Source organism: Fistularia commersonii, chromosome 4 (genome assembly GCF_037954325.1).
Source record: "Fistularia commersonii isolate RoL2024-O1a breed Wild chromosome 4, RoL_Fcom_v1.0, whole genome shotgun sequence".
NCBI classification, from domain to species: Eukaryota; Metazoa; Chordata; class Actinopteri; order Syngnathiformes; family Fistulariidae; genus Fistularia; species Fistularia commersonii.
This window is the reverse complement of record NC_141287.1, coordinates 12,797,807-12,809,556: the sequence shown is the minus strand read 5'-3', so window position 1 is coordinate 12,809,556 and position 11,750 is coordinate 12,797,807. Positions and strand designations below refer to the sequence as shown.

Genomic DNA, 11,750 nt, shown 5'->3' with positions numbered 1-11,750 from the left:
ATCTTGTTGTGTTTTCTCATAAATACTTGAATTTATTCTGATAAATCTTTCATTCGCTATCGAGTATAAATATATATTCACAGGCCAAACATTCCCATATTATATGTTCTGCTGAGTAATTGTACAACGGTTACTAGGAAAAAACCCCATGCAGACAGGCACGTCGACTACTTTAAATACTAAGAATTCTGTTTATGCGGCACTTCAGAAGGAAACAGCATCTGAGCTGTATGGCGTTTGGGAGGCATACTACTTATTTCATATTGCTAAGCTAACAAGCAAGGGGCGGTGTTCTGACGCAGTAAAGCGGCAGGATTCACTTTGTCTCGACAAACAGCGACAACAGTGTTTTTCCCGCCATGCTGAAAGAAGATGCTTAACTTCCTGTCTAGACAGGAAGTTTCTCCATGCTGGGAGGCGGAGCGACGAAGAACCAGGCTATTTTTATGCTATTATCATGTTCTAACCAAGCTGGGGATGCGGTTTTCAAGTTCCTCGGGCTGCAGATCAGATCCAAGGCCGCTACCACTGCCATTGTTTTTTTCCCCGAAACTCGTCGCCATAACGACTTTCCGGCGTAGGAGAGCTCAGACCTCGCTGCCCTCCATGGCGCAGATTCTGACATTGACGAAGAGCGACGAGGGAGGGATGGCCATTCCGTCCTTGGAAAGCAGGTGGATGTGACGGTAGCCTGAGGCAGGCAAGCACACACACACACACACACACACACACACACACACACACACCAAAAAGCAGGATTGGGATTAGAACACACCGGTTTGCATTAGTTGGTATTTAATAAATGACTCACCGGTCTGGATGCAGGGGAACGGCAGCGTGAACTGGCCAATGAAGTCGTTCCGGGACGCCGAGTCGTGGTCCTCCACAACGAAGCGGACCAGTGCAAGGGCCGGGACCCGGACCACAAAGTTCAGGGTCTCGTTCCACACCGGGTTGAAGCCTTGCAGGTGCGAATAAATCAAATAAATACTCAGTATTTTTTAAAAGCAATTCTGCCATTGCTTTTCTTTATTATTAACAAAAAAAAAATAAAAAAAAGAATTAAATAATTATATATATTCTTTAATTTTTCCTATTTTAATCATTTACTTTTTCCCTGAAAATTTCTGTAAAATTAACAAATAAATAAAGATTTTTTTCTGCATCGCGTCAGAACTTCATAAACAGGCACTCAAACAACAAAACAATTATCTATTTTGACAACTGGCCTCCCGAGTTGTCCCACCGTTGTTGTTGATGTAGCTAGTCTCTTCCCGGGCCTGATCCTGGGGAACCCCGTAGACCTCCACCCGCACCAGAGGGTCTACGATGGAGCCCTCCTTCTGGTTCACCTTGGGGAGCTGCTGCCCACTGATCACCTGAGGGAGAGTGCAAACACACACACACACACACACAGGATATTAGCCACTGAATCCTGATCATCTGGGAAATATTCGCAAATATTCATGCATGCACTTGCTGCACATACACACACACTATTTGCAACTGACTGCTGAACACCAGGGAAAAAAAAATGCACCCACACACACACAGATTATTCGCTACAGACAGCTGATCACCTGGGAACATATGTATACACACACACACACACACGCACATGCTTTGCACACATGTATGACATTACCCACTGCACAAATAAACATAAATAAAAGACCACACACACTCAAAGGATATTAGGTACAGACAGCTAATTACATGGGGAACTTTTGTACACACACACACACACATTCATAGGCTGATAGCTACTGAAAGCTGATCACCCGAGAAACATGCATACACACTGTACACATGCTCGTGCACAAGCAGACCCGCATGCACACACACACATATGCACACATAGGTTCTTAGATATAGACTGCTGTTCACCTGGGGAATGAAACAAACTCACACACACAGCGTATTAGTCACACACTGCTGAGCGCCTGGAGGTTGTGTACCTGGATGGACAGCCGCAGGGGCTGGACCCCCGGGCCCTCGGGCCCCTCGGGGCCCTCTGGGACGAAACGGGATGCCTCATCTCTCAGGAAGTCGGGTTTGAGGACGAGGCCGCAGCAGCCGTTTTGCCTGAAGAACCCGTCGTTCAGGTCCATCTCCAGCCCGGCTGTCTGGAAGTTCAGGGCCACTGTGGAGGGAGGGCAGACTCAGACTACCGTGACCCTTGACCTCACTGTCGAGGTCAAAGGTCAAGGGCTGAACGGGACAACGTCGCTGATTCACAGTCAGTTATGATAATCACAAATTTCATATTATGGTTCTACTGGCTACATTCAGCCAAGTCCTCCAAATCCCATATAGGCATTAAGTGTGTATGTATGTGATCTATCCATCTATCTATCTATCTATTTACAAATATTTAATTTTTGTTTTCACAATCATTGGATTTTTTTTATTCTAAGTAGAATCAAAATGGTGTAAAAATGATCACAAAAGAAGTCTTAAATATAAATTTATTAATAGATAAAATAGAATAATTAAATTTACAAAGTCTTACTTTGATAAAAACTGAATTTCACTGATAATTAGTGAGACATTTCCAGGAACATTTAAAAAAAAATTACGAGATATAATGAAATAATTAAATTCAAGAAGTCATACTTTAATAAAAAAATGAATTTTACACATAAATACTCATATTTAATTCATATAGTCACAATTTCAAAATGCCCCTTTGAAAAGTAGAATTAAAATGTTTTAAAAATGATCAAGAAAAAGGCTCAAATTATAGATTAACTAATAGATGTAACAAAATAGAATAAAATAACTAAATTAAATAAGTCTTATTTTAATAAAACTCAATTTTACTGATAAGAAGTAAGACGTAACCTGGAAAATAGATATGATGAGATGATAAAAATTAAAGAATATAGTAATACACATACTCAGTTTGTACTTTTACAATTGTTGAAAAGTAGAATAAAAATGGTGTAAAAATGATCAACAAACAGGCTTAATATATGGATTAACTGATAAATAAAATAAAATAACTTAAAGATGCCATATTTTTGCTAACTAGCAAGACCGAAAATTTAAACCAATAGGTTAAAAATAAGTTTGTGCCTTAACAAGGGATGTTAATTTATCACTCACTGTCACCCTTTGCATGGTCACATCAAGATCTCTATCAGATATCAGAATGGGATCGATTGATCGATTGATTGATAACCCCCCCCCCCCCCCCCTTTGGGATCAATATTTATTTTTATTTATTTCCCACCAGTTGTCGCTAAATCCCGGGGCAAGAGGCTCTCACCTATCTGGCAGCCGACGCTCCACATCTCCTGGGGGTTGTAGTTGGAGGAGCCGGTCCTGAGGCCGCTGGGGTAAACCCGGCTCAACTGACGGCTGTTGTACTGGACAAAGTCGTTGCCTGGAGACCGGGAGAAGAGAGCGATCTGATTTTATCCCAGGATTTACACAATTCAGCTTCTCATTCACAGGTAATAGAGAGAAATAAGACCGCCCGGCCTCTCATTCACAAGTTATTTAAAAACATAAATTCACATTCATTGTGAATACATTCATTCACACATCATATAAAGACATTCAATACAATTCCAATTACAATTCATATTGGGACTTGCAACCACCTTCTCACACACTTCACAGAAAAATAGAAGTATTCACCCTCTCATTCACAGATAATATAGAGAAATAAAAACTTACAACCGTTCACTCATTCATTCACCTGTCATTTAGACTTTAAATTGATTCACCCTCTCATTCACGCATCATAAAGAGACACAACCGCTCACCCTTTCATTCAAGTCATAAAGAGACATCCAACAATTCACCCTCTCATTCACAAATCACTGGGAAACATTCAACTATTCACTCATTCAATCACACGTCACATTGAAACATCCAACCATTCACTCTCTCATTGATGCGTCATAAAGACAGATACAACATTCACCCTGTCACTGATACGTCATATAAAAACCTACAACCATTCATTCACTCATTCATTTACCTGTCATATAGAGAAATACAACATTCACTCATTCATTCACATGTTATAGAGATACATCTAACCCTGTCATTCACAAGTTATTTATAAGCATAAAGCATTCACCCCCTCATTCACAGATAATATATAGCAATGCATTAATTCACCCTCTCATTCACAATTCATATAGACATCAAACCATTCACCCTTTCACCGGCACTAAAAAACTATTCACTCATTCATTCACATGTCATAAAGAGACATGATTTATTAAAAATTATTCACCCTTTTCATTCAGGCGTCACCTCCACGCACCTGCTTCCTTGGCGAGCCTCTTGGCCTTGGACTCGGAGAAGGAGGACATCTCGTGGCAGCGGCCGTGGGAACGGGCCTGCTGGAAGCCGGGGAAGTGCACGCTCTTGCAGTAGATCACCAGGTCGGAGAGCTCCCTGGACAGCTTGGACTTGGACTTCTGGAGGCGGGAGATGATGGAGGAGATCAGAATGCCGATCCTTCTCTCACTGAATTCTATTTCCTGTGAGGTATCTGCCGGAAGGTCCCACACTGGAGGTCTTCCTGTGTGGAGTCTCCATGTTCTCCACGTGTCTGCGTGGGGTTCCTCGGGGTTCTCCGGGTTTCTCACACAGTCCAAACCAGGGATGGGCAAACTACGGCCCGCGGGCCACATCCGGCCCGTTGGCCTTTTGAATCCGGCCCGCCAAAGATCGATACTGAATTCATACCTGATGTGAATGATTGAATGATTGGATCAATGAATCTGGGAGCTCAAACAGGAGATAATTTCATTTTTGGAGCTACTTGAGAATTTTCCTGAGCTGAATGTCACAGATTGGCTTTGTGATTTATCCTTTACTGTGGACGAACTGACACACATGAATGAACTGGACATGAAGCTAAAAGGGAAAAACTGGTTTGTGTATGAAATGCAAGTAAACGTCACAGCCTTCAAAACTAAGCTGGTTTTATTTTCAAAGCAAATGTCAAAGTCTGATATGTACTGTTAACTAATGCTCTTTTTTAATTTTTTTTTTTAAATGTATCCTATCTTGTGCTGATCAGGCATGAGTGAATGGTGGAATGTCTGGATGATGTGTGAATGAATGAGTGAAATTTGTCTATATGATGAGTAAATGAGAGGATGAACACTATGCCTCTATATGTCATTTAAATGAATGAGTGTACAGTTTTATTTCTCTACATGAGGGGTGAATGATTGAGTCATTGAATGAATGTTTGAATGTCCAGATGATGTGAATGAACGAGTGAACTAAGAAATGTCTCTAGGCAACGTGTGAGGGATTGTATTTGTCTATATATGACGTGTGAACGTATGACGACTTAAATCCTGTTTGAAGTCTTGTTTCCATGCCGTCACAGCCCTTCCCCCCACCTGTCAATCAACTCCACCACGTCTGCTAGTGATAAAAAAGGTTTGGAATATTGGGATTCTTTTTCTCTCTCTCTCTTTCTCTCTCTCACACACACACACATACACACACACACCCACATACACACACCCACAGAGTGGAAACGAGTGAAAGACCAGATAACCTGATTCTCACGCAGACAGGAACTGCAGCTGGTCCTGTTCTGTGTCTCAGCCAACAGTAGCGACTTTTAAATCCTCATTTCCTGGCATTAGAACACACACACACACACACACACACACACAGACGTCTGGCTCCAGTGCCATCAGTTTCCTGTATTGACGTTTCCTCCATCGAACCTTCGCCCAAATCCCCTGAAGATGTTCGTATAAGAGTAATCTTATGTTTGATAGACTAACTCGAGATGACTCAAAATTAACTCAGTTAACTTTGATTATCTTTTTAAATGGAATAAATCTGAGGTAAACAGTTATTATGCACGCAAACTCACACACATGCACATGCATGACATTCTGGCCCTGTTTCCTGTCTTGAGCCAAATCCCCTGTATGGATTAAATTCTGAAATCTAAAAGTTATCTTATAGATTAACTTGATTAACTTAGATTAATCAGTTTATTTTATTTTTTTAATTAATTTGTATGAGGAAGGTATTACTGTTTTACTACAATGTTTATTACTGTCATGAATGTACCCAATGTGGCACACACACAAACATATGCACACGTGCACGAACACATACCAATTATCTGTTATTAATTCTTTGACATCTCCCATGACAACACATCGCGGCGTAGAGATTCACCTTCTTGTTGTGGCACTGGCCAGGCGGCACCTCAGCAGTCGGGCTCTCGCCATCGCTGTCGCCCACCTCGTCCTCGTCGCTGACATCGCCAGTTGGGGCGTCGTCAGGGCAACCATCTGGCTCGCCAAGCTTCTTCCCCTTCAGCAAGATCTTCCCCTTTAGCTCCTTCAAAATAAAAGCACTTATTCACAATAAACACCTGGAAACATAACATGGATAAACACAACAATAACCTCTTCAAATAATCAATATTCTTATATTTAAATCTATTTTCTATCTATACTTGGGGCTTTTGTGTGTGTGTGTGTGTGTGTGTGTGTGTGTGTGTGTGTGCGTGTCCGCCTCACATTCGGCGAGGGCAGGTGCGTGGAGGTCTTCTCCTCCACCAGGGGGCAGTGTAGCAGCATATCGCCTAGGATGAGGCGGAGATGGTGGGCCATGACCTTCTGCTGCTCCACGCCGCAGTGGTTCTCCAGCGAAAGGATGAGGGGGAAGTCCGACACCTGTGGGACAGCAAGGGAAGGGGGGGTTAAGTCACACAAGCCTGGGATTGGTTGACGTGGGGAGTGGGCGGGGTCATGCAAGCCTGTGATTTGCTGATGTCTTGGCACATGGGGTAGTAGCATCAAAATTGAGAACATCAAGAATGAAATTTAAAAAAAACGTAAAAATTAAAAAAATATTGAATGTATGCAAGACCGCCAACCACGGTCCCACCATTCATTCATTTATTCATCGTCCCCGCATTCAGAACAATGGCCGCCGGGGTCAGAGGTCAAGCTCCGCCCACCTTGAAGGCATACTCTTTCAGGGTTGCCACAACATCCTTGAAGAGGATCTTGGAGGTCAGGGTGTGACCATGATACACCACGGGCTCGCCGTCGCCGCCGTCCCAGCAGTCCACCTCGACGCAGCGACAGCCTCTCTTCAGGGCCCTGCACACACACACACACACACACACACACACATTTTAGTTATCAGAGGCACATATGTACTGTTCCACTTCTCACTGTATTGATTGCAATGGACGGATTAATTTAGTTTTCATATTATGAACAAGAAGTTGTGGAGTCTCCATGTTCTCCACATGCCGGCATTGGTACTCCAGCCTCCCCCAGACAAGTGGATGAGGGTGAACGGTTGGACATCTCCATATTTGGCTTCATGATCGCTAGGCAACCAGTGCTACGGACTCATACTTACACGCTTCTGGCGTGTGTTTGGACCCAGTGGAACCCGGAGAATTGTGGATGGATCATGATTATTATTCTTGTAGAATGAGTTTTTTTACATGTGCACATGCACAGGCCCACGCATGCAAGCACACACAAACACACACACACACACACACACACACACACACACACACACACGGTCCTGTTTTTTGTCTCGACATTTCTTTAATCTGATCTTTGGAGAGCGAAATTACCTCAAGATATTCAGATACAGTTCATCTGTAATTTTGTAATCAAATTAACTCAGTTCACGAGATTAACTTTGATTAATTAATTTTAAATCATTTTACTGGTTATAAGCAGTTATTACTGTTTTACTACAATGTTTATTACCGTCATGAATCTACTCAATTTGTAGTGTGTGTTTTTACGCCCGCACATGCATAAACACACACACTCACACACACACACACACACACACACACACACACACACACACACGCGTTTTGCATGGCTCTCCACCCCTGTTTCCTGTCTGATGTTTGAGAGCCAAATCCCCCGACGATAATAGGATTAAGTTAATGTGTAATTTTGTTTTCAGATTAACTCAGTTTTCAAGATTAACTTTGATTAATTAGTTGATTTCAATAGAATAAGTTGGTAATAAGCAGTTGTTTTACTATTTAACTACAACGTTAATTCCCAGTCCCAGGGATGTGTGTGGCGGCCCTCACTGGATGTAGGCCTCCAGGCTGCTTTGCCCCCGGAGCTGGTCCTCCAGAAGGTAGGTGTTGTGTGAGGATGAGATGAAGTAGTGGCTTAGCGGCCGGTTCATGTCCTGGTGCAGGCTCAGCTTCTCCGGTTTGAAGATGGCGCCGTCCTGGGAGCACAGGTACATCTGGAAGCCGTCCAGGGTCATGACGTCCTGCTTCTTGGCTGCGCCCACCCAGGCCAGGTTGCAGCAGGTGACGCCGCAGAGACGACAACATGGATTTAGAGAAACAAAACGGCTCATGTAGAGTCCCTCAAGGAGCAATGCTGGGGCCTGTGCTGATTCAACCTTTTCCTCACTTCCTGAAACTATAACCGGCTAGAAACATACAGTTTCATGTCACGGTTATCTAGAATATGCGCAAATATATTGAACAGAAACCCATTGCTAAGGAAACGCAACTCTCATTTTCATGAAGTTGTCTTACAGTCCTTTGCATGTTCATGCAAAGAAACCAAATTCCCTTGTCTCACTGTAACTGTTTATGGTGGAGATGCTGGTCCAGACCTCTAAATTCTAATTTCAGCTGTGTTGGATTTTAAAACCAAAGATTTTGTTTAAAGTGTTTCCAAGTTCAATTTAAAAAAAAAATTAAAAAAATAATAAAATACCACACAATATATAGTATATCAAAAGAGGTTACCAGTTTGGGAGGGTTCGTAGAGATGGACCAGCTGGCGGGCGCGCTCTGCACCAGCGCCACCTTCCTCCTGCTCGATCCGCAGGAAGCTCTCCAGCTCGTCCAGCATCAGTCTGTCGCCGTCTCCCGAGTAGTCCTGGAACACCTTCCACACCTCATCCCTCTGAGTCAGCATCTTGTAGAACAGCACGAACTCCTCAATCTCCAAGGAGTCGCTCTCCGACTTGTCAGCCATCTGGGGGCCAGAAGGTCTGGTTCTAATGGAGTGTCCAGTCAAAATATTTCCACCAGAAACCTCTAGCCTGAGGCTTTCCCTCACATCTTCTTTAAGTTGTATTGGGAATTTCGGCATCTTGCATGCTGTAAGTCGCCCCTCTGCTCACCGGCCCGTGGTAAACTTTAATCCGGCCCCATAAAGTTCTCCGGCGTTTCCAGAAACCGCATTGACAAGCGAAGGACTCCTAGCTAACGACACAAAACTGAAAACATGTTTTTTTTTTTTTATTTATTCCAAAAGAGCCATGGATCATGAAGTGAATATTAAAGAGGAACTTAAGCGGTGATGGGTTTTGACGCAACTGCCTACTTCCTCCCTGAAAAACAGTCAGTTCCATTGTACGGCCACGATCCCATCAGCTGTGAATGCGCCATTTTTTTCCAGAGTCAGACCTGAATGCAACACCTTTTTTCCTGCTGTTATCTCACCGTGAAGAGGTGCAGTGTGTACTCCTCGTTCATGTCCACGTTCATCATCTTCAGCAGCTTCCTCACCTCCTTGAAGGTCATCTTGCCATCTTTGTTTTTGTCAGCCTTCTGGAACCAGTCCCGCACCCACCTAGTAGGATCATGGCGTTGAGGGAAAACAGCTAAACTGGGGGAAGAAGACGCTCACACTGTACGCTGACGACACCGTGCTATACGTGGCAAAAGGGTGAAATAACTTTTCCCGGCTGTTTTGAAAGAACCATGGCTCCGGGTCTGGTTTTGAAGTCATGAATGAATTAAACCGTCTGCAAGCTCGGGTACAACCAGGATTGTATTTTTTTTCAGGCGTTGTCAAGGAAGGATACTGGTCCATTCGCTCCTTCTCATCCATGGTCTTGGCCTTGTGAATCAGTTTGCGCACCCCACCTATCCATGCCCGGGCCTCCCCCGGGGTCTCAGCCACGAGGTCCAGGTTGCCCTGGCGACCATGGAACACCAAGGTGAAGCAGAGTTCTGCGGGGAACTCGTCCGCGACGCTCAGCATGACCTCGGACTGGTGGCCCTCGCGCACCGCCTCCACGTCACTGACTGCGACTGAGACACAAACGGTGTTCGTGTGGCGACTAATCACAGCTGTGACGGGCATGATCAATCGATTATGCACCATCTTACATTGTTATTACAGCTTTCATTTAATTAGACGTTGTACAAACAGTTGGTTTGAGTTTTGGAAGGGAAGGAGACGTTCTCAGCCCTTGAATACATCGCAGGCACGCCACCCAAATGGACTTACAGGTGGAGTGGCCCTTCCCCACCCATCTGGACTTGTACCAGATGGTCAGGTTGTCCTCCAGGAGGCGGAAATTCCGCTGCCTCTTCCAAGAGCGGGACTTGACCTTCCTCAGGTTGGAACCAGCCTTCATCACACGGATGTCCTCGTCCTCGACACCTGAGCGGCGTGAATTGACCAGATCGATCAGTCAGTTTGCATAGATTACAAGTGGTCCAATATCTTTGTGAATCTTCTACGCTAAATGCTAACATGCTCAACACTTTTTGCACTCCTCACTCCATTGTGCCACCTGTTTTTCATTTTTATTTTTTATTTTTATTTCTAGCCAGCAAATTCCTTGAACTTGAAAACTACTTGCCAAATACACAATTTCAGGTTCTAATTAAAATCTTTTAGCCATCTAAATAGCTTAAAACTTGATTTAATTAAGAATCATATTTATTTTGTTTTTTTTTGTGGCATTATAATTGTTGCGCTGCTGTGACAAAGGAATTGCCCGTATGGGGATCAATTAAATTTATCTTATCTTATATATACATTACCTATATATGTAAATAACTGTGGATTAAAAAAAAATTAGATTTATATCTAATATCTAATATATTTCAAATATACATATATAAACTGAATACATATGTAAACATTTTTTGATCAAAAGTAGTTTCTGATTTATAGCTACATATGTACATATATATTATATATAAATATGTGTGTGTGCGTGTGTTACTCACGTGGATCCTCAGGCTCCATATTGCCACTGGGGGGGCGGGCCAAGTGTGGTGGGCGGGGCTGCGTATGTGGGGCGGGGCTACATATATGGGGGCGGGGCCATGTGTGGTGGGCGTGGCCACCGGTTGCAGGGGCGGGGCAAATTGGCAGGCTGGAGGCTGAAAACAAATTGTCCAGACTGAATTAATATTGCAGAAAAAGTCAGCCTGGCGAGAGTGGGGCTATTTATGTGAGTGGTTGCTGATTTGCATATTGAGACCACGTGCACACACACACACACACACACACACACACACACACGCACACACACACACACACACACACACACACACACACACACACATACGCACAAGTGTGTTTCCTTGAAGAAGCTGAGCCAGCAGTTCATTAATGGAATTGAACTGAACCGTATCTGGCCCGTTTCCATTTTTTTTTTATTTAAATAATTATTTCTTATTTTCACAATTTTCGGTTCGATTAGCTTCTTCATCTTCATTTCTTTTCCGTCCTCCACCCAGATAGTTTGCCCGCCCGCATTTAAATTGGATTTATTTTGAAAGCTTAACCTTAATTAATTGAGCACATCTTCCGTTTCAATATGGGAGGCTGTAAATGGTCTGGCTCCATTTTCATTCATTATCTCCACTGGATTTCATGCCTTGGTCAGTGGCTTTCTCTCTGCAAGCTAACCACTGCTTGCTCATTATTATTATAATGTATGATTGTATCATTATCATAATAATAATATTATATTAT

The 11,750-nt window shown here is 43.3% G+C and overlaps 1 protein-coding gene across 2 annotated transcripts; it reads right to left on the bottom strand.

The window, feature by feature from the left end:
• Nucleotides 1-9: 9 nt before the first annotated feature.
• Nucleotides 10-11,080, bottom strand: LOC147234743 (1-phosphatidylinositol 4,5-bisphosphate phosphodiesterase delta-4-like). 2 transcript variants are annotated; one of them, XM_086145376.1, is made up of 15 exons: nt 10,997-11,080; nt 10,266-10,421; nt 9,838-10,066; nt 9,473-9,602; nt 8,771-9,002; nt 8,090-8,291; nt 6,971-7,115; nt 6,528-6,683; nt 6,181-6,345; nt 4,283-4,439; nt 3,272-3,388; nt 1,959-2,143; nt 1,247-1,379; nt 812-961; nt 10-691 (listed from the first exon to the last, which is right to left on the bottom strand). In XM_086145376.1, exons 1-15 carry the CDS (start codon nt 11,013-11,015, stop codon nt 588-590), a joined length of 2,280 nt encoding a protein of 759 aa, XP_086001502.1. In that variant the 5' UTR covers nt 11,016-11,080; the 3' UTR covers nt 10-587. The 2 variants fall into 2 exon arrangements, with proteins under 2 accessions (XP_086001502.1, XP_086001503.1); XM_086145377.1 differs by lacking the exon at nt 9,838-10,066 and having other exon boundaries at nt 9,473-9,529; nt 10,369-10,421; nt 10,997-11,036.
• Between the last annotated feature and the right edge of the window lie 670 nt (nt 11,081-11,750).